At 56.5% G+C, this 20,269-nt stretch overlaps 8 protein-coding genes, 1 non-coding gene and 1 pseudogene across 10 annotated transcripts; 6 read left to right on the top strand and 4 right to left on the bottom strand.

The window, feature by feature from the left end:
* Positions 1–272: 272 nt before the first annotated feature.
* Positions 273–1,307, top strand: BXZ73DRAFT_77968 (uncharacterized protein; the record flags this gene model as incomplete). The annotated part of the gene is made up of 3 exons (XM_048022761.1): positions 273–376; positions 497–588; positions 694–1,307. The coding sequence occupies 3 exons, from the start codon at positions 273–275 to the stop codon at positions 1,305–1,307; spliced, it is 810 nt and encodes a 269-aa protein (XP_047877517.1).
* A 656-nt stretch (positions 1,308–1,963) lies between these two features.
* BXZ73DRAFT_77967 (uncharacterized protein) lies at positions 1,964–3,188 on the bottom strand (the record flags this gene model as incomplete). The annotated part of the gene is made up of 4 exons (XM_048022760.1): positions 1,964–2,317; positions 2,574–2,720; positions 2,867–3,073; positions 3,144–3,188. 4 exons carry the CDS (start codon positions 3,186–3,188, stop codon positions 1,964–1,966), a joined length of 753 nt encoding a protein of 250 aa, XP_047877516.1.
* Positions 3,189–3,514: 326 nt separating this feature from the next.
* BXZ73DRAFT_77966 (uncharacterized protein) lies at positions 3,515–5,778 on the top strand (the record flags this gene model as incomplete). The annotated part of the gene is made up of 8 exons (XM_048022759.1): positions 3,515–3,682; positions 3,732–3,970; positions 4,024–4,157; positions 4,205–4,261; positions 4,291–4,609; positions 4,660–5,288; positions 5,309–5,349; positions 5,419–5,778. 8 exons carry the CDS (start codon positions 3,515–3,517, stop codon positions 5,776–5,778), a joined length of 1,947 nt encoding a protein of 648 aa, XP_047877515.1.
* A 1,037-nt stretch (positions 5,779–6,815) lies between these two features.
* BXZ73DRAFT_28382 (uncharacterized protein) lies at positions 6,816–7,404 on the bottom strand (the record flags this gene model as incomplete). Its single annotated transcript, XM_048017752.1, has 3 exons — positions 6,816–6,983; positions 7,084–7,152; positions 7,204–7,404. Coding segments are annotated over 3 exons (438 nt in total), but the record flags the coding sequence as incomplete, so codon positions are not given.
* Positions 7,405–7,491: 87 nt separating this feature from the next.
* BXZ73DRAFT_t113 lies at positions 7,492–7,564 on the top strand. The gene has a single exon. It is a non-coding gene; the product is annotated as a tRNA-Thr (tRNA).
* A 356-nt stretch (positions 7,565–7,920) lies between these two features.
* On the bottom strand, positions 7,921–8,822 carry BXZ73DRAFT_101909 (uncharacterized protein; the record flags this gene model as incomplete). The annotated part of the gene is made up of 3 exons (XM_048015055.1): positions 7,921–8,235; positions 8,320–8,717; positions 8,786–8,822. 3 exons carry the CDS (start codon positions 8,820–8,822, stop codon positions 7,921–7,923), a joined length of 750 nt encoding a protein of 249 aa, XP_047877513.1.
* Positions 8,823–10,715: 1,893 nt separating this feature from the next.
* Positions 10,716–10,785, bottom strand: BXZ73DRAFT_t112 (annotated as a pseudogene). The gene has a single exon. The product of its transcript is annotated as a tRNA-OTHER (tRNA).
* Positions 10,786–12,275: 1,490 nt separating this feature from the next.
* BXZ73DRAFT_101908 (Aldo/keto reductase) lies at positions 12,276–13,749 on the top strand (the record flags this gene model as incomplete). The annotated part of the gene is made up of 8 exons (XM_048015054.1): positions 12,276–12,398; positions 12,461–12,546; positions 12,609–12,785; positions 12,844–12,868; positions 12,926–12,957; positions 13,014–13,233; positions 13,316–13,522; positions 13,588–13,749. The coding sequence occupies 8 exons, from the start codon at positions 12,276–12,278 to the stop codon at positions 13,747–13,749; spliced, it is 1,032 nt and encodes a 343-aa protein (XP_047877512.1).
* A 566-nt stretch (positions 13,750–14,315) lies between these two features.
* Positions 14,316–16,256, top strand: BXZ73DRAFT_101907 (NADP-dependent oxidoreductase domain-containing protein; the record flags this gene model as incomplete). The annotated part of the gene is made up of 6 exons (XM_048015053.1): positions 14,316–14,690; positions 14,741–14,764; positions 15,461–15,483; positions 15,540–15,791; positions 15,914–16,010; positions 16,077–16,256. The coding sequence occupies 6 exons, from the start codon at positions 14,316–14,318 to the stop codon at positions 16,254–16,256; spliced, it is 951 nt and encodes a 316-aa protein (XP_047877511.1).
* A 575-nt stretch (positions 16,257–16,831) lies between these two features.
* BXZ73DRAFT_47693 (P-loop containing nucleoside triphosphate hydrolase protein) lies at positions 16,832–20,252 on the top strand (the record flags this gene model as incomplete). Its single annotated transcript, XM_048019920.1, has 10 exons — positions 16,832–17,347; positions 17,392–17,888; positions 17,939–18,004; positions 18,067–18,113; positions 18,170–18,548; positions 18,603–19,169; positions 19,234–19,517; positions 19,592–19,713; positions 19,779–19,884; positions 19,963–20,252. The coding sequence occupies 10 exons, from the start codon at positions 16,832–16,834 to the stop codon at positions 20,250–20,252; spliced, it is 2,874 nt and encodes a 957-aa protein (XP_047877510.1).
* Between the last annotated feature and the right edge of the window lie 17 nt (positions 20,253–20,269).

The following is a 20,269-nucleotide window of genomic DNA, read 5'->3' as shown; positions in this document are numbered from 1 at the left end:
GATCCGAAACCAGTGATGATCGCGGGATATCCACATCGTGAGTCGACAACGAAGCTGAAAAGTTGAACACATGGCACCTTCATCAACTATGAGTTTGCCTTGGCCCGCTCGTACGTATCTCACCAAACTCTCCATTTCTCCCAGGGTTCAATCCCACCTAACGCCACGTGTGACGTCATTGACGGCAGTCTGATATATATGCTGCAGTTTTGCTGCGTGCTTTGTGGCACAACGGCCTTGTGGCGTTCTGTAACCTCTGTCCTTAGGTCATCATGTCCATTCGGCCCGCTCTCCTCGGAACCCTCGCCGCCTCGGCTATTCTGGGGGCGACCTACATCACACTCCATTCCACAAACGGCACCTTACACACGCGCCCGTGAGCACCTTCTCTCCGACTCCCTTTGTGGTAGCGTTGACTGTCGCTCACAGGTATCCCACACCCCTGCACCTCGCCCGTCTGGGATATAGGCCCCCTCCCCGAGGTCGCTCAGTACAGCGAAACTTCCAAGCGCTACGGCCTCGCCGCCGACGACGCCCGGGCCGCGGCGAGATGTGTTCCTCCATCACTGCAGCCCAGGGAAGCGCACAGTGAGTTCGAATTCGTGACCACGCCCGAGCGAAGACGGAACACGAGCCCCAGACACAATATTTGCGTGTGTTCTAGCGCACTTCACTTCGTGACTTCTGGTGCAGTACACGCGCTTCAGGATGACTGTGTCGCTGCCTCTGGTTCTACGTGTGGTGTCCGTAGAAACTGCTCTCAGGCTCGTGTCCAGTTCCACACGCCTACAGTTCCCAAAGCACGCGCCCGAGCTATCTCACTCGGCGGCGGCCGCCATGACCTCGACAGCATTGCGCTCATGCGCGCGATACACCTCCCTCCAATCCTGGCATCGCTTCGGCCCGTTCCACCGGACTATGGGCCCTGGTCTGTCGTGAACGGGGAGAGCGCGACGCTCCGTCGGCACAGCGTGGTCTGGCGGAGAAACTCGAGGCACCCCGTCGCGACGGAGGCGTCCTCGCGGTCGCGTCACGCCCGGCGAATGCGGTTGAGGCAGTGTAGCTGCCTAAACATCGAGACCGCGTGCCACGGGACAAGGTCTAGGGCGGAGGAAGATGGCGAGGCGACTTGCACGGCCCCGCGGCCGCTCTGCCTAGTTCAGCTGTATTGCGAGAAGAGGCAAGCTCAAAAGTTTGACCGTATCAGCTTTGGCCGTGAGTACGAGGGTGACGAGGGGAGCGGCGAAACAAGTACCTTCAACCGAGACGACTCCGCACGTGGAACGGAGGAAGACTGGTCATGTTGAACGACTTCCAAGCTATCATGTTAAGGCCGTGCTGTCATCTGTCAGTATGTCTCGTACGACGCGCGATGCACTTATGTATATGAATTCTGCTCACATCAACTTTTCAGTGACAGCTCCAGCGTTCCATTGGGGTTGGCATAATGAGGCTGGTACCTTGAAGAGTCGTAAGTGAGGCGTGACGAAGGCGCGAATGGTCACGGTCATGTGAAACGCACGACGCGTAATTTCGTGACTCATCGCGCTAGTAACGTCGACGCGCGCGTCTTGGTGGGGTCGCATTCTCTTCCGTATCTTTATTCTTTCAGCCTCGAAAATGCCTCGCGCTAGCCCCTCTGTGAGTAGCCCTGGCTCCAACGCGACACTACTTGTAGATTGAGATTGTTGTTGTTCCAGGCGGCAGAGGCGGCAACCACTACCACCGCCTCGGTGCAAGAAGAAGAGAAATTTTTCATCTGTTTTGGAGACTTGGAAATAGATGAAGAGGAGGTGAGATGCGCGGCACGAGAAGGTAAAGACCCGTCAAAGGATATTCGGGTAAGTCTCCTTTGATGCGGCGAATTGGCGAGCGCGAGCTCGGGGCGCCGACTCCATACATGTTCAGGGCGACCTCCAGAAGATCATCGACAACGAGCTCGACTTCTCGGTTCTTTCTCGTTTCATAAGTCGTGGTCGGAGCAAGAATTTCCAATCCCCTTCTCACCATCGACGACTTCGGTATCGTCGGACTGCCCCTCGGCGCACGGGACGCCGTCGCAATCAAGAAGCACGCTGCGAAAGTCTCCGGAGTCGGCAAGGCCAAGAAGACCGGTGTAGACAAGACGACGCGGAATCATGGGAGATAGATGGTTCCAAGGTATGTGTTCGTCTTTCCATAGATTCTGTATCTGAGTTGCGTTCTGGTGTACTAGGTCCACTTTCGCAGCGCGGCTTGGAAACCGTTCATGGATAAACTGGTTCGCGACGTATGTGAGCCTTGGAGTCACTTCCATACCAGCAGACCTCGATCCGAGCTTTACAAGTTGATGTTGTACGAAAAGGGTCGCAGTGAGTGGCGTGAAGCTTTCGCGGTGCTATAACTGAGGTGTGCTCTCCTCTCGCAGATTCCTTCCGCAGTCGAGTAGTAACACGTTATTCGTCTAATCTGCTCCGACGATATCGCTCAGACGGAGAAGGTGAACGGCATGTTCGCAACAATCGTCGTCGTCTTGCCCTCGAGTTCTCAGGTGGTGCGGTTCGAGTCTCGCATGGAGGGAGTCCGAAACGTACGAAATTCCACACAGCCTGGCCGGACTGACGGCACTCGCCTGGTACACCGATATGGAGTACGAGGTCGAGCCCATCACATCCGGATACCGACTCGCCCTCTCCTTCAACCTTATTCATACGACGAACGCCGTCGACCTTCGCTACCAGCTATGCCGGACTCAGCCGCGCCTCGAGCATATCCTCCTCTCATGGAAGCAGACGAGGAGAAGGGTCCGGAGAAGCTCGTTTGTCTCCTCGATCATCAGTACTCCCCGCAATATCGCGGCAGTGGTCTCGAGGGATCGGACGCGCACCTCGTGGACTGCTTCAGGAGGTCGGCGGCCCGCTTGGGTTCTGCTCGGTTCGTCAATCTCAAGATCGAACGGCGCGGGTCCCTGGAGATTAACGGCGGCCTGTAGATACTCCGACGTCGGGGAGGGTGGGGCCGCCGCGATCTCAGGTGCTATCACGATGACGGCGAAGATGAAGACTACAGAGAGACGATATGGGATGGGAGAGATCTACGAGACGGACATAGAGTCACCAGCTGGTCGACACCAACGGCGATCAAATCCGAGAGGAACCCCTTACCTTCGACGAGCAGACTGAAAGCATCCCGATAGCTCTACACGCCATGTCTCGACGGTGAACACGTAAACAGTCATGTGTGAGTTGTCTGTCTTTGGTCCGCCGTTCATACGACTGATGGTTCAACGTGTGGTGAAAGTGTGGAGGTTCTATTGAGCGGGCGAGTTCCGTCATTTCTGCAAGGTCACTCCGCGATTGACCGCCTGAGTCTGTTCCAGTGTATCATCGTACGCTGCTCGTCGTATGGCCCTTTTGGGCCATGGAGTCGATGCTTGGAGAAGATAAAGCCCATGACTACGCCTGCACGGTGCTCAGCGACTGTGAAAACTCAACGCCGACAGCGGCCCAACTTCAGATGACCGAAATGCTCTATGATGACCAGCAAAGTTCAGATTCGGTGGATGCGCTGTCATTTGTGGCAACTTGTGGGCCGCCAGTCGATCTGGTTGAGGATGGCGAAAGCCTGTGGTGATACGCCGTTGGTGAGCCTAGAGCACGTCAAAGATGCTATCAAGACTTCGGGCTGTCATCGATGCTTCCGTGTGCGTACCCTTCGCTTTTGCGTCAGCCATGCCGAGTTTCTGATTCAAGGTTGCGCAAAGTCTGGAAGCGGCGGTCAGCAACACTCCCTCAGATGTAAATACCCTCTTGCTTCTCGACGAGCTCGAGAATTTGGAGGACGAGCACTCTTCCCGTGCGGAGACCAAGAAGTGGGTCAAAGCTCAACGGCTGAAACGTTTCTCCGCTCTCCGCATCCCTAGCAACGACGAGGCCGCGCCGCTCATACAGCAGGCATTGACGTACGGAAAACTCAAGTTGGTTCAGAACACGTGAGTGTCTATTCACCTTATATGTGAAAATGTGCTTACACCATCGTCATTAGTGTGCTGCCACAGATTATGAGACTCGCGGACAGCTCGACCCTTCTCAGACACACTACGTATATGCACTCCGCGGACAAGATCCCGAAGAAAGCTCGCACGAACTCCGCCAAAGAGCTTCTCGCCAAGGCCGTCGGTGACGCCGATTTCTTTACGCCTCAGGTTGCATCAGCCGGTGTTCAGGACGTGGCGCAACGGATGAAGCGCAACAGAATGAGGCGGACGGGACGAGGCGGGACAGTACGAGGCGGTCAAGTCATACACAACAGCCTGCTTCGACCTCGACCGAGAAGATCTCCTCGCGTCCGTTTTTGAGAAGCTGCTCAAGTTCGAAGGTTTGGAGAAGGACGTTCTTCTGCGCCGTCACCAGCAAGTCTTGCTCCCTCTTGTTACCTACATTGCCGAGATCTTGAAGGGACACCAAACCGGCCGAACGCCTCCCTCCGGACTACAGGGATTCTGTGAGGTGGTCGTTGCGCAGTACATGGTTGCAGTCACCGGTGCAGTGGCAGGGTTCCAAGCGGAGGATGTGGAGCGTTTAATCGAGACTGCGGATCTGAGCGGTAAGCCGGATATCCTTCACGCATCGTAAGTGTACTTTCCCAGCACCTCGCAGACTATCGTTGACGTTCCATCAGCGTTCTCCCAGGGCTTGAAGGACTGGAGCTGTCTCCGTCGCAACTGGAAGGCTTCCTACTACAACTAGGCCGTTGCGCAGTGGGTCGTGACGGTCCGACCACCGACGCCTTCGGAGCACTGCAACAACGCCTGCTCAAGAAGTGGTCTAGCACCGTAGAGCTCGTGTCGACAGAGCGCAGTTACTACTCGAAGTCGGCCAAACCCTTCCTTGATGCGCTCGAATTCTGCCTCACTCACAGCTACCCCGACGCTGGAGCCCATATCGTCCAGCGCCTGACCCATCCCTTGCCCACGACGCTCACCGCCGCGGACATTCGGTCCACTCTGGCGCCGTTGATCCCCAAAGTACACGACTTACTCCGCAAATACGAGCTGTCGCCGGCCGCCCCTCCATACGCCGCCTTCTTCCGTGCCCTCGCACTCCACTTTGCACAGACCGTGCTCGGCCCCCGCCCGCGCGATCCCGCGCCGCAGATCGCGGCGCTCGCCCGCTGGAAGTGCAAGTGCGAGCACTGCGCGGCTGCGCGGGACTTCCTGACTGCGCCGGGAACGCACTATTACCGCAACGACAAGGAACTGACTCGCATCGGGCGCCCAACTGCAAGCACCTTGAGAGCTGCGTCGCATCGTACGCTCCCAAGCTCGTAGTGGGGCAGACGAGCCGAGACACGAATCCGCACAGCTTCAGAGTGCGTTCCCTCCTGCCGCGCGCGTTTCCACGCTCTTCTGGCTAAGCTGACGCTGAATCCTGTGCGCAGATGAACAAAAAGCCGCTGCTGGTCCAGCATGAGGAGTGGATGGCGACGCAACAGGAGGGTATGAAGATGCTGGCTCAGATCAGCGCTGACCCGGCACAGTTGAAGGCTATCCTCGGAGACGACCACCTCAAGATCACCTCCCTCATGCGGGGCGACCCGCCCCTGCCAGCACGCCCACACCTGGGCCTTCGAAGTCGTCGACTCAGTGCCGTGCTAAAACACCTGCGCCAGCGTGGCGAAGCCAGCAACGGCCAACCTACCACGCGGCGCGCAGCCTGCGACGGCCCCCGCGGCAAGCGGCAAAGCATCGTTGGTACGGAAAACTCCTCCGACGCAGGCTGCCCCTCCTGCGAAGCGTAGCAGAGCCTCCTACAACCCGGCGGACACGATTGATTTGACGAGCGATTAGTTGCGCGAATAAGCTTATGCCTATGTGTGTGTATTCTATACCCGATTGCTTACTTGCTCCCCTTCTTGTATGCGTCTCTCCATATCGCGGCGAAATTACAACGGCAGTGTATCAGCCTCGTATTGACGTCCTCCCCTGCGGGTCTGAGAACCTTCTTCCATCTCCGCAGCATCCCGACATGGAAGGCACTCGGGATACGACGACAGCCGACGCACTCCACACCGGTCAAGATCGCCTGTTCAAGTCTTGGTCCAACGTCGCGATTATCCCTGGCCCACCTCCAACCGTCCCAGCGGACGCCAGCGCGCCTCACCCATCGCCTATCTCCCTCCCCTCAACACTCGCCCAGTACGGGCGGTGGAGGCCGAAACAGGAAGAGGGCCTGAGGCTCCTCGCGCTGATCAGTGGAGGCGCGGCGGAGTTGGCGGAAGTCCTCGACCCCTAGCATACGAAGGTCGTCCACCGTCGTCGCGCTTATGAGGGGAGAGTCGAGCAGGACGGAATGGAGATGATGGCTTTGACGGGTGGAGGATAGTTGTGCGAGCGAGTGTGGATCTGGTTGGGTTCAGCTGCGCCTGACTGGCGTGGTGCAGGGGCTCGAGCACATCTTGGCGTCCCAGGAGGACAATCTACGTTCAGGTCTGACGCCAGGACAACGGGCCCTATCAACTAAGATCAGACATTGGGCGTAAGTATTGAGCGCATTAAGGCCAGGGCATACTTGCGCACAGTCACGAGGGAGTCTGTTGACTACTTTGCGTAGAGGACGGCAAAGAACGAACAGCCTGGCCGCTGACAGGCGTACCAGAGCGTGCAGGGGTCTGCCTCCACCAGACAAGAAAGAGCTTGGGCAGACTGAATACGCGAGCAGAGGGAAAGAGACCAGGACTAGAATACACGCGCGTAGAGAAAGACAATAAGGATACATACATGGAGCAGCCAACGACCTCTACAGCGTCGACCCCGACCCTGAGCCCTTGCTCGCAAGGAGTAACTCGTCAAGCAACGCAGCAACCTTTTTCTGCGCCTCCGTCTTCTCCGCCTGTACGCTCCGCAACTCGGCGTCGCGCCGCTTGACGATCTGCGCCTCGTCGGAGAGTAGGAGGAGTAGCTTCATGGAGTGGATGGTCGACATGAGCGAGTTCGCCGCGCGGATCTGCCCACAGACAGGTCAGAGAGCGGTCCGACCGGAACGCAGCGCGGATGAAGGAGATTGGGAGATTGATACAGAGGGGAAGGGAGGAGTCGCCACGCACCATAGACTCCGCGCGACACTGCGCCTGAAACGCCTCCTCGGCGATGCGGAACTTGTCCTTGTCGCCAATCTGCGCGATGTCAACATCACGCGGCGGACAGGACACGCAGGAAGCACGCACCGCGGCGAGGGAGACGATGTCGACCATGCTGTCGACGAGGGTCTCGATTTCAACGTCGACACGCTTGTTCCATTCTTCTTCTACGTTGTCGAGGTAGTCATTCGAGTCTTGGTCGATGAGGGGCTGCGAGGGCCGCTGGAGGAGCCGTGCGGTGGGAAGAGCGGACGGACGTGAGACGTCGCTCTTGGTGAGGTCCGCCATCACGATGTGCAAGAGGGACCAGCAACGGGGAGAAGGGTGCGGCTCAGTATTTACGTTGATAGATTAACATTGATGGCACAGTATATGTCCCGCTTAGCTCAGCTGGTAGAGCGCGTCACTAGTAATGACGAGGTCAGTCGTTCAAGTCGGCTAGTGGGAACGTAGTCATGTATAATATGGCGTTTTTGTTTTTCTTCCGTTCCGCCATTGCATCGCAGAGAGAACCTTCCACCTTCGTTCAGTTTGTCAGGCGCGCTCTGCGAATCCACTCCCGTCATCTCTTCTGGCACGCACGACTCCTTCACTTTCCGTCTTGTGCGGTACAGGCATTCCCTCTCCTTTGACGCTTCAATGAGTACATACCTGTTGTTCCTCAATCCCGCCAAACTTCTTACTCAAGCTCGTCTCTCGCGCTCACTCACCACAGGTGACATTCAACGGAATAGAATTATCTGTGCTCTTGAATATCCCGGCGCCCGGTGTGTGCTATGTACAGTGCGTAACATTGGCGGTCTTTTATGTTTGAGAAAAAGGTACGTCCTTCATCATCGTCCGCATCTCCCCATTCCGAGACAAGTCCTGCTCAGGCCACCGCCCCTTTGCCAAATCAACGCAGAACCGCCCAAGCAACTCTGTCGGCGTGATCGCAGACGGAGCAAGGGTGTTGAATACCGGTCCTATCACGGCATCCAAGCCACGAAGGAGAGGCCCCCGCAGGTTCTGGCGGTCCTCGGGATAGTCTTTCGAGGGGAAGAAGTAGCCTGGGCGGAATACGTGCGTCTTCATGTTCGCGTCCTTCATGATCTCCGGCAGCTCGCGCTCTGCCCGTCCCTGCGAACCCATCCCAATCCCCCGTCAGCCAAGTCCGTCGCCAGTGTCGTCCCCCTCATCCTCATTCCCCCGCCGCGCACGCACCTTCACCCGCGCCCACATCTGCCGCGACTTCTCCGTCGGGTCCGCCTGCTCCCCCGAGACGTACACGAACCGGAACGGTGCGTCCCTGCCGCTGCCCGCGCCGGCCTCCGTGAGCGCGCGCGCGGCCGCGACGGGGTACTCGAGCGTGAGCTCGGTGTACGCCTGCTCGGACATGCCCGCGGAAGTCTTGCCCATCGCCCACACGAGCGCGTCGTGCTCCGCGAGGCGCGCGGCGAGCTCGGGCGGGTACGTCTTGAAGTCGGCGTGGATGATCGTCTCCGTCTTCTCCGCCGCGTTCGGGGGGAGGACCGCCCAGGCAGGGACGGCGCGGCGCGTGAGCAGCGTCACCTTTGCGACGGCGGGGTCCGTGAGCGCGGCGCGGTAGACGGCGAGGCCGGCTGCGCGAGGAGGGGCATTTCTGAAGTCAGTTTGGGCGGGCGCGCGAGGAGTTGGGATGTGCGCGCACCGACTCCTGTGGCTCCGGTGATAATGATGCGCGACATCGCGGTGTTAGGCGGGTGTAATGTGTGGTGAGAGTTGTTTGCTGGTCGATGAGAGGCACGTTCTGCGCTTTCTACCACTAAATACGAGCCCCGAAGTGTTGTGCCGTCTGGACGCGGAAGTGCATCGGCTTCGGCGGTGGGGACGCGCAGAGTCCGGGGCTACTTATGAGCTATGGGCGCGGGGCGCATTCCCGATCGGCCGGCTTCGACGCTTGAATTTGACGTCCGCCTTCGACAGCTTCCCACCGGGGATAACTGCGACGCGTTCGGACGCGTTGACGTTGCGCTCCGGCGTGTCGTCTCGACACAGGACGCGCGTCCACCGGTGCAAACGACATCATGATGCGCATCTGGTGAGTACCGGCACCTTAGGCTTCGGCAATTCTCGCCGCGTGTAGTTTCGGGGAGAGTCCCTGTCAGGTATGTTGTGACCGCTCAACCGACATTCAATAACTCAAGAAGCCACCACGTGGTACCGTTCAGATGCCGCTACCAGACGGACATAGCCCGCAAGCGCCCGCAGCCCGCCGCAGTTCCAACCACTGCCCTCCGACGACCTAGACCCAAGGAAGCCTTGTCTCGCCTCTGCGTTAAGACGTAAAACCTTGAGTTATACGAGATAACAACGGGGTCGACTGCACGTCCACATACTTCATGGACTATCGCTACCTCGATACTCCCGAGATGATCCTGATACGGCTGATTACTAGTTTCTCCCTCCGATTCTGGATCACGTAGCTCCGGAGTGTTCAATACTTTCATTATCGTGTGCCTTCCTGGGATGAAGGTGCGCGCTTTTGACGTCATATCCTATGATGTCCCTCTGACTCGTCTAAACCCTTGTGTCGAAAGACAACACCGCCGGCGGTCTCAGCCACGAAACCTTGCTAGATGGCGGAAAATATGAAGATGTTCGAGGACGGAGGAGCTCCCATTCACGTGTCGTAAGTCTGCTCAGTTCCTCGCTGCGAAATACCTGCTGAGAGCAGTGGCCCCATTCTTGCCAACGATCTGGATTGATGCAAAAACACCACCATATCCTACTGTCGTCATCCCTACGGTCCGTACTCTGCTTTCCTTAAATTCCTTCAAACCGGTTGTTAATTGTCTTCGTTTCTCACCTCCGACCTCGGCAGTTCCACGTTGGGGGTCGACGGAATACGACACGAGTGTGTTGAACGTTACTTACATGACATTACACACTACTAAACGTCGGTTAGCTTTTCAACTTATGACGTATTGTATTTTTGCTGCGTATCGATGTGCTGTGTTTGAACACTCATAACAGAGACCCCCTTCAGCGAATACAGATCGTTACAAGTACAAGTGCATCGTACGCTAAGCTGCGCGATGGCGAAAAACGCCCGCATTCCACAACTGGCCCTCTGCAAACGCCTGAATTCTGAGTATCGTCTAGTATGTCGCTACCGCGGAGGTGTACAAGTCTAATAACTTGAAAGCACACGCCGAAACCCAACGACGCCGTTTATTAGAGACAACTAGACAGATGCGGCAGAAAAATCAAGTAAATGCTGGGTTGGCGTCCAAGGTGAATTTGCCCGGTTCCGACGGACCCGCCATAAACGAATGTGACTCTGAGTATCGCTTCCGTGCCAGTCGCTGACAGATTACGTACGCTCTCCCACCGTCATGAATACCCGAAGGAGCTTCTTCCGGCCAACTTTCCGCGGTCTCTCGCAGTGGTGAATAATCTGCTAGGCATCTTCCCCGACCGGGTATTCCTCCTCGCCTTTGGAGGGACCGCAGTACGTGAATAAGAATTGGTACCGTTCACTGAACGCACACCTATTTCCCCAGGGGAAATGCAGGGCGCTTAAAGGATAGCATGTGACCACACTTGGCGCCGGATAATAGCAGGCAACCAAAATACAAAGCCCCAAGCGGGAATCGAACACGCACACCTAGAAGCACCCAGGCGCTGTACCAACTCCGCCATCTTCGCATTATAGTGAACCACATTTTGTACTTTATATCCCGTTGGCTTGGCCCCTGGAAAATGGGCTTGAGGAAGGTCGCATTTCCCCGGGAAGAATTCCCCCCTTCCCCGACGTCCCCGAAGGCTTCCTGGCCGTGGGCGCTCACACGCCACCCCGATATATCCGGACACTGCACTCCGCCGGCGCCTCCCACCTCCGCCACCCACGCTCATCGTTCCAGACAGCGAGCTCACTGTTCCTGCGCCCTGCCTCTCCCTCCCCTCCGTTTCCTTCCGTTCTTTTTGCGATATCCTCGCATTTAAAATGCGCGCTCAATGGTACACAATACAGTAGCTACAGCGGGCTGGATGTGCCTGCACTGAGCCCTTACACCTCTCACAATGCGTGCAACATAGAAACATATGCACGCATTCCATTGATAGAATAACTTCTGCATAAAATGGTCGTATGTGATAGCTGGTTTAATCTTGAGGTAGCAGGTGAATAACTGCAGAGGTGGCGGTATGATGTCACATGTTATTTCAGAATGACATACTGTACAGTGATGTGACATACACATGTATCGCTGTATTCACCATTGAGCGCGCATTTTAAATGCGAGGATATCACAAAAAGAACGGAAGGAAACGGAGGGGAGGGAGAGGCAGGGCGCAGGGACAGTGAGCTCGCTGTCTGGAACGATGAGCACGGGTGGCGGAGGCGGGAGGCGCCGGCGGGGCGGCGAGCGCGGGGCGACAAGCGCCCGCAAGAAATTGGCCAGAGATCAAGTTTATTGCCCTGGATGTAAGATAACAGGACATGAAATATATAATGTGGCACTTGGCATTGGGGTTGTGGCGTAGTTGGTAAAGCGTGCAGGTGTTCTATATGTGAGCATGTTCGACTCCGATCCAACGCATTTGTATTTTGGTTGGCAGCTGGTCTCGGGCGCCAGATGGAGTCATGTGCTCCCCTTTAAGCGCCCCTTATTTCCCCCAGGGAAATTGGCCTGCGTTGGGCGAACGGTACGAATATATATTCACGTACTTACATACATGCGCCTTTGTTGCTTCCGACCGGAGAGGGTTTCCACTCCGCGCCGGTGATTGTCCCGTTTCGTGTTCAGCACAAGTTTAACCGCAGAACCTAGTACGTTGTTCAGTCCATCGCTGCACACTGTACCATGGTCCACTTACGACTACCATCGAGGTCATGTCCAAGTAGGTATGTCTTGGGTATGTCGGCCACCGTTCGATCAACGATCCGTTTGCCGCGACAACCTGACCGAGTCCCACAAATGTGTATCCACGAAAGTGTGATGTGCCAGTTTCCGGCCCTCCACGTAGATATTATCAATCGTCGTCTTACGGTCCAGGATCAACCCGATGGACTGCACTGTGCATACGTCAGTGTCTGTTCTCACGGTATTATATTAGTCATCACCACGGTGGGTTGGTATATATCCTCAGGAGATGGCAGACTCCAAGCAGACTCACCCAGATTCACACACAACAGCATGGCTCCATCGAAACTCCCCACTCGCAAGATTGGCACCACAGACGTCTGTGCTATGGGCTACGGCGCCATGGGTCTCGGCGCTGTGTACGGCGACCACCTCTCGCAGGAGGAGCGCTTCAAAGTCGGTGGTATCTTGTCGCCTCGGTAGCCCCTATTTATTTACGCCGTTATCCACCCACACAGGTCCTTGACGCCTTGTACGAAATGGGGTGCACCAACTGGGACACGGCGGACATCTATGCCGACAGTGAAGACACGATTGGCGCGTGGTGCGTCCTATACCCCTCGTTTCCCTGCAACAGTTGTGCTCAATATATTCGTCTACTTGAAGGTTCAAGAAGACAGGGAAGAGGAATGAGATCTTCCTCGCCACCAAGTTCGGGTTCACCATCGGGAACCCTGATGCTAAGAAGCCTATCAGCGGCGATCCGGAATACGTCCACGCATCAATGGCGAAGTCGCTCTCGCGCCTGGGTGTAGACTCCGTTGATCTCTACTATTTCCATCGGTGCATATAACATCATTAATACGATTTTTCTGTCATAAACTGACCGCCACCGTTATAGACCTGACCCCACGGTGCCTATCGAGGTATGCAGCCTACACTAGTAGCTAGCCGGATAGGCCAACGCTGACTTCGTCATATAGGTTACCGTCGGCGCGATGGCAGAGTTAGTCAAGTACGTTCAAGAACCCTCTTTGACCTATTGCTTCGAGACTCACCTAGAACCACTAGACAAGGAAAAACCAAGTACATCGGTCTCTCCGAAGTCTCCGCTTCAACTCTTCGCCGCGCCCACGCCGTCCACCCTATTGCAGCCGTGCAAGTCGAGTACTCGCCCTTCGTGCTCGACATCGAGGACGAGAAGATCGGCCTGCTCGCCGCCGCGCGCGAGCTCGGTGTCGCCATCGTCGCGTACTCGCCCCTCGGCCGCGGGTTGATCACTGGCCGCTACGTGAGTAGTCCGCGTCCGCGCCCGCCCCATCTGCCCCGAGCCGCTGATCACGTTCCTGGGTACGTTGGGTAACGTCGAACAGCGCAGCCCGGATGACTTGCCCCCCGACGACTTCCGGCGCAGTGTCCCGCGCTACTCTGCCGCCAATTTCCCGAACATCCTTGCCATCGCCGACGACCTCGCGAAGATCGGAAAAGCGCACGGCGCGACCGCGGGCCAGGTCGCACTTGCGTGGCTCCTCGCGCAGGGCCCCGACGTGATTCCCATCCCTGGGTCAACCAAGATCGCGGTGGGTCTTTCCATGTTTTCAGTCTATCGAGGTAACAGGCGTACTGATGTATGGGGACGAATCAGAACTTGAAAGAAAACCTGGGCGCACTGGAGTTGACGCTGACGCCGGATGAGGCTGAGGAAGTGCGGCGCATCGCTGAGATGGCGGATGCGTTGCCGGGCGCGCGGTACCCGCCTGGACTGGCTGAGATGCTGTTCGCGGACACTCCGTCGCTCACAACCTGAGCTCGTTCTAGAAGGGAGTGAACCGGACAGATATGCCAAACTGTTGTACATAAACGACCCACAGAATCAATTGATGCGCACAGACGACAAAGACAATACGGGTGTGAAACGAGACATCTCTCGACAGATCCTCGAACTCTTCTTTCTAGTTTTAGCGCACCTGGCAGCAACAGTGTACCGGATCTCATCGCGCAGAGACTCTCCGTTGGGCTCACGCCCACGGATGCATTTCCCGCTGCAATGCGATCTACCGCATACATTCGACGCTTGCCTTGTGAGGGGTACTGTCCAGCAGTGAAAGGAGTGATGATCAATGGAAGGCGACTCAAGAGAGATGGCTTTGGCGCCGAGGGGAGGCACCGTTTTGTAGCGCTCAGAACAGTGGCTCTGCCGGTGGCCGGCAGTGGCCGGCGTGCAGTCGGAAAACTTTGATTCCGGCTTGTAAATTCAAGCTCCGCCACTGGTCCTTGCACAACTGAAGCGCTGAAGCTCATCGCGAAAGGCGCCAATTCACAACTCTCAACTGTCTACCTCCCCACGCCACTTACCCCTTGCACACCAGTTCTATGACAATATACTTTGGAGGTTTTTTGTTCACTTCGGAGGCCTTGGCTCACCTCTGCGTCAAGGCGTATGGGTTTGGGCAATCAGTTGTACGAGAAGACGATGGGGTCGACTGCGCTTCCACGTACTTCATGCGCTATGACCTCGTCGATAGCCCCGAACTCATCCCAATCTATGGCGAGAGGGACGAATCCCCGACATATGGCTTCTGCCGTGCCGACTCGCAGTCGTGCAACGTGGCCTCAAAGCGCCGGACCTTTCCCTCGACAAAGCCGGGCAGGCATATGCTGATCACTGGTTTCCTCCATCTCTTCGCGGGCTCCCGGAATTCCGGAGCGTACGATACTTCCAGTACCGTGTTCCTGCGTGGGACGAAGGTGCGTTTCGCTGTTATCTTCGCTTTGCAACCCATCTGACCCATGTCTAGAACCCTTCTGCGTCGAGCGACAGCGTCGCCAGCTGACTATACCGCGAGATTACGCACGCATAGTAGCTCTTTTGAAGAGCAGGGAAAACGAGGGAAGGGCAACTGGTCGCGTCGTAAGTCTGTCCAGTTTTTTCCTGCGCAATCCCCATTGATAGTAGTAGCCCCCACCCTTTCCAACCATGTGGATTGATGTCAAAACACCATCATATCCTACTGTCGTAATCCCTACAGTGCGTATCATGCTCGCCACCATCCGTCACTAGCCGGTTTGTTGATTATATATGGTTTCCAGCGCCGGACTCGGCAGTTCAACACTGGGATTCGACAACATAGGACACGAGTATACTGAAGGTCGCTCACGCCGTGGCATCGCCCATCAATGAGCTTCGATTAGCTTTTAGCTTGTTACATATCCGATCTTCAAGGGTCGTAACCACTACGACCTTCAACAAATGCAGATGGCCATCGGTACGAGTCCGTCCAGGGCAATTCAGCCGAGCAACCCAGTACGTCACCCCGTTGATGTTGCATAGTGCTTTTTTCCTATGTGGCTACTAGAAGATCAATGGAGCGGCGTACAATCGCATTTGTATGACGACCACACTATGATCAAGATTCTGCGATGACCTGGCCAAGATCCTGCAAATCACTGTATACGTAGGTGGGTTGTACGCGCTAGCGATTCAGGTAGGCCAGCGCTGACTTCGTCACATAATATAGGTTTCCTTCGGCGCGATGGCAGAGTTGGTCAACTGCGTTCAAAATGCCTTTCAAGTCTATTGCTTCTGTGCCTATTTAGAGACCATTCTAGACAAGGCAAGACCAAGTACCTCGGACTCACCGAAGCCCCAGCTTCGACTCTGCGCCGAGCGCACGCCGTGTACCCAATCGCCGCCGTACAAGTCGAGTGCTCGCCCTTCATGCTCGGCATCGAGGACGAGAAGACTCGCTACCGCGCGCGAGCTCGGTGTTGCCTCATCGCGTCCTCGCCACTCGCCTCCAGGCTGCTCACTGGTCGCTACATGAGTCGCTCGCTCATTTTGTTTACTTTGTACGCAAGCTGACTATATACATGTTTGGCTTTGGCAAGCACCCAGCGGCGCAAGGTTCCGCGCTACTCTGCCGTCAACTTCCCGAACATTCACGCGATCGTCGGCGACCTGGCGAAGATAGGGAAACGCACGACGCGACTGCGGGTCAGGTTGCGCTCGCGTGGCTACATCCCCAGGACTTCGACGTCATCCCCATTCCCGGGTCGACGAAAGACGCGGTCCGTCGTGTCGTTGCTATTCCAAACGAGGGACAACGGATATGCTGATGCGCTTTGGTGGAACAGAACTGGAAGGAGAACCTCGGCGCGCTCGAGCTGAAGCTGACGCCGGACGAAGTCAAGGAGGTGCGGCGCCTCGCAGAGATGGTGGACGCGTTTGTATCCGCCCGGGATAGCGGAGATGCACACGCCGCCGCTCGAGGCTTGAGTTCGTCCTTGGTCGACGTCGGGGGCGAAACAGGCTAAATCGCCAAGTCGTTGTGCCAATAGGAAACGATTACCAATTCCAGATTTAACGAAGATGCACTGCGATGGAAAATGGCCCCGAGAGATGGATCTGATCAAGAGTGGAACAAGACGTCTCCTGAGCGATATTCCAACGCTTCTTTCCAAGTGCGTATCACGTATGGGCGCTCCGAAGGTTCAATATTCAATGACTAAAGCCCAGATATCGACGCATGGTTCCAGATTGGATGACTACGTGAGCCATGTCACCTCGTGATCGCCCTTGACATTCAGCGTTCAAGTAAGCTCCACAGTCTAGGTTTCCGTTCTTTTGAACGTGAGACTGTGGAAGCTACCGCAGCACAGCGCCATCTGCACTGTGCCCTCATCATCTCCCTCGTCGCCGTCCTCTTTCCATCTCCATCCTCACGTTGAACTCTGCCATCCCGCGACTTAGTACTCAAGTATTCATGCCTCCCATCAATATCAAGCGCTTCTGTCCTGCACAGGTATTGGCCGGTCAGTGCGAGGATATCAACTCGTGCGCGTTCTCCCATGGGCTCCATTCTATATGTATCCCCTGCGCTAAGTTATTCATGAATCGAAATTTGTCTCTCAATCACTTTCAAGATCCAAAACACCACAGTCGAATAGATGAAGTTCAGGCACGTGTCGCCCTCCAGTGCCCAGCCTGTGCCATCACCCTCCCGGATCAATCGTCGTGGCTCCAACACGCCAGCGACAGGCATCCTGGTGAACATATTATCCCGGAAATACCCGGTAAACCCAATGAGAAGCTGGGCTACTGTACTGTCTGCAATAATCGCTTCCCTATGGACAGCTGGAACAACCATCTCTCCGGAACGTATCACATCAGAACTCAACTCATCGTACTATGGAGAACGGAGTATGAACAGGAGACCGCCCTTCGAGAAGTGGCGACCATGTCACACCCCGAAGGCTTGGACTTCGGGCTTGTAGATCTGGAACACGCGTCGACGACCCAGGACTCGCGTGTCGTGCTCATGGTTCCGAAGACCGCTGGATTGGTCATCCGCAAAATAGCGGCGTACCCCAATGCTGGCAACAACAAGCCATCCAAATCGTACGTCGTGCTTTTACTCCCACATGTCTCTACCGATTCTGATACAAAAAGTTCAGCTTTACCGTCTCATGGCCTCTGCAAGAAGACACACTGACGCCGCTCGAACCCGTCGAGATAACAGTGCACTTCAACCCCAATCACCGCGGCAAATTCGCCGAGGTTTTGGCCATTGATCTCGAGTCGACAACGGGCCCAATTCAGGGCACCTTTCGGGTTCGTCGGAAGCTAATGGCGATGGTCGGCCGCGCGGAGGACCACAAGCTTTTGCAGGCGTCGAAGAAGTTCGTTAAGCAGAAGCGTACACGATGGAGACACGGGGGAGCGACCGTTGAAGGAGAGCGACCTCCGGAGGCTGTCGACTCCGCACCATGGGTACAATCTCTCCCAAAGGCGTGCGTTCCCAAGGCGCTCTCGGATCTCCTATCAAAAGGAGCAACGCGAACAGTACTCCAGCAATTAGAAGAAATGTACTTTGCAAATGAGCTGTCTCTCGAGACTCACCTGGATCACTTCACGCATCTATTATGGGCGGAGGAGGCCCGCATCATGTATGTACCCCACTAAATGCTACTCGCAGACGTCCTAATATGCTCTCTAGAGACGATTTACGCATGTATGACATGCGTTCTGTAAAGTTCAGGAGAGAATCCGGACGGCTTCACACGTAAGCACCGCCAGTATCACTCAAGCCATCCCCATGGCTTACGTTGGTTCAAACTTGGTTAGCGTCAATGTTCCTGGACTTGCAGAGAAACGACCAAGCGTTGTCGTCGGTAAGTCACTGGTTCTTTCGATAGTGTGACATCTACAACTTAACCCTTCACGTTAGGCGACATCATCCTCGCCCAGGCTTTGCGCAAAGCGGATTCCACCGGACCAACGCATCGAGGATTCGTACACATTGTGCGAAACGAAGATATCTGTGTATCGTTCCACTCGTCCTTTGATGGTGCCTCACGGTACAACATTCGATTCGAGTACAACCGCATCCCTCTTCGTCGGCAACATCAAGCTTTATCGGTACCGTCTCTTTCTGCCCAGCGACTTCTGTTCCCGCACCTAGACGACCAAGGGATCTTAAGCACCCCTCAACCCGACAACATTACGACCTTCAACCCTCTCGTTGCTTTGAACTCGGCCCAGCTGCAGGCTGTCAAGCTGATCGTGAGTCTCCAACCGGTGGCGCCCCCGTTCGTGATCTTCGGCCCGTGAGCAGTATTTTCCTCGTCTGTATCAGCATCCCATTGACGCGCGCATCACAGTCCCGGAACCGGGAAGACCATCACGCTGGTCGAATCAATTCGTCAAGTCCTCCACCGCGATCCCACCACGAAGGTCCTGGCCTGTGCGCCCAGCAACAGTGCGGCCGACCTCATCGCTCAGAGGCTCTCCGTGGCTCTCACGCCCAACGATATGTTCCGGTGCAACGCGATCCACCGCATCCAGAGGCTCCTGCCTGCTGACCTTGTCCCTTACTCGCTCTTCCGTGGCCACCTCTTCGCGTTGCCGTCGCTCGAGCAACTCTGCTCCTACAGGGTGATCGTCTCCACGTGCGGCAACGCATCGTTCCCGTACAACGTAGGGATGCCTACCGGCCACTTCTCCCATATCTTCGTAGACGAAGCAGGGCAGGCGTCCGAACCTGAAGTCTTGCAAGCGATCAAGATCATCTCGAGCGCGGACACGCGCGTCGTCCTCGCGGGGGACCCCAAGCAGCTCGGGCCGGTCATTCGATCGAGCATAGCCCGCCACTTCGGGCTCGCGAAGAGCTACCTCGAGAGGATCATGGAACAGTCGGTGTACACGAGCGCGATGGCGCCCAACCGCGCGTAAGCCGATCCGTTTGCCGTCGTCGCCCCGTTCTGACACCCTCCTTGCATCGCGCTGCTTCAGCTTCGTCAAGCTCGTGAAGAACTTCCGGTCTCACGAGGCGATCTTGCAATACCCCAACAACCAATTCTACGACGGCGACTTGGAAGCGTGCGCCGATCCGGAGGCTACCGACGCCTTCCTCGGTTCGGCGCAGCTCGTCAACCTGCGCTTTCCGGTGGTGTTCCAGCATGTCTCGGGCGAGAACGAGCGCGAAGCCTCTTCTCCCTCGTACTTCAATATTCTTGAGGCGACGGAGACTGTCGAGCGCATAAAGCTGGTGCTTCGTGACGCTGCCCACCCCGTTCGTGAGTACCTTTCCTGTCGGTGCTACCGTCTCCTCATCGAGGACCGCACGCTTAGCCGTTCCTCGTGAACACAGGTCCCGAAGATATCGCCGTTATAACCCCGTACTACGCACAAGCACGGAAGATACGCATGCTTCTTAAGACGTCAAAGATCGAAGGCGTCACTGTTTGCAGTGTGGAGCAAATCCAAGGCCAAGTACGCGTTCTTTCCTTCTCCGTGGTCCTGCCCGTCGACCTGACCTTCGTTCGGCGTCACCTCAGGAACGTCCCGTCATCTTCATCTCCACCGTCCGGAGCAGCCGGGACCTGCTTTCGTACGACGCCAAGTTCACGCTGGGCTTCGTCAGCAACCCGCGTCGCTTCAACGGTACGTTCGAGCCCCCATCATACTCGTCCCCCGCATGCATGCAAGCACGGCTGAAGCGCTGACCTCCGCCGCGTCCAGTGGCCGTCACCCGCGCCAAGGGCCTCCTGGTCGTCATCGGCGACTCGGACGTGCTCTCGATCGACCCGGTCTGGCGCGGATTTTTGAACTACGTCCACCAGCACGGCGGGTGGAGCGGCGACGAGCCTGGTTGGGACACGAGCGCTCCTGTGGACGCAAACTTCGACTATGCGGCGGAGATCCGGGAGGCGGCGGCGAACGACATGGACGCGCTCATCGCGCGGCTTGCGGAGGGTCATGACGTGGAAGCAGAGGCTAACGTCGAACGGCCGTTTGTGGAGGAAGACTGAGAGGGGCACCAGAGGGA

This window comes from Epithele typhae (assembly GCF_022376455.1).
Source record: "Epithele typhae strain CBS 203.58 chromosome Unknown BXZ73scaffold_27, whole genome shotgun sequence".
Taxonomy (NCBI): Eukaryota; Fungi; Basidiomycota; class Agaricomycetes; order Polyporales; family Epitheliaceae; genus Epithele; species Epithele typhae.
Note: the sequence above shows the minus strand (reverse complement) of the source record. Positions and strands in the feature narration are given on the sequence as shown.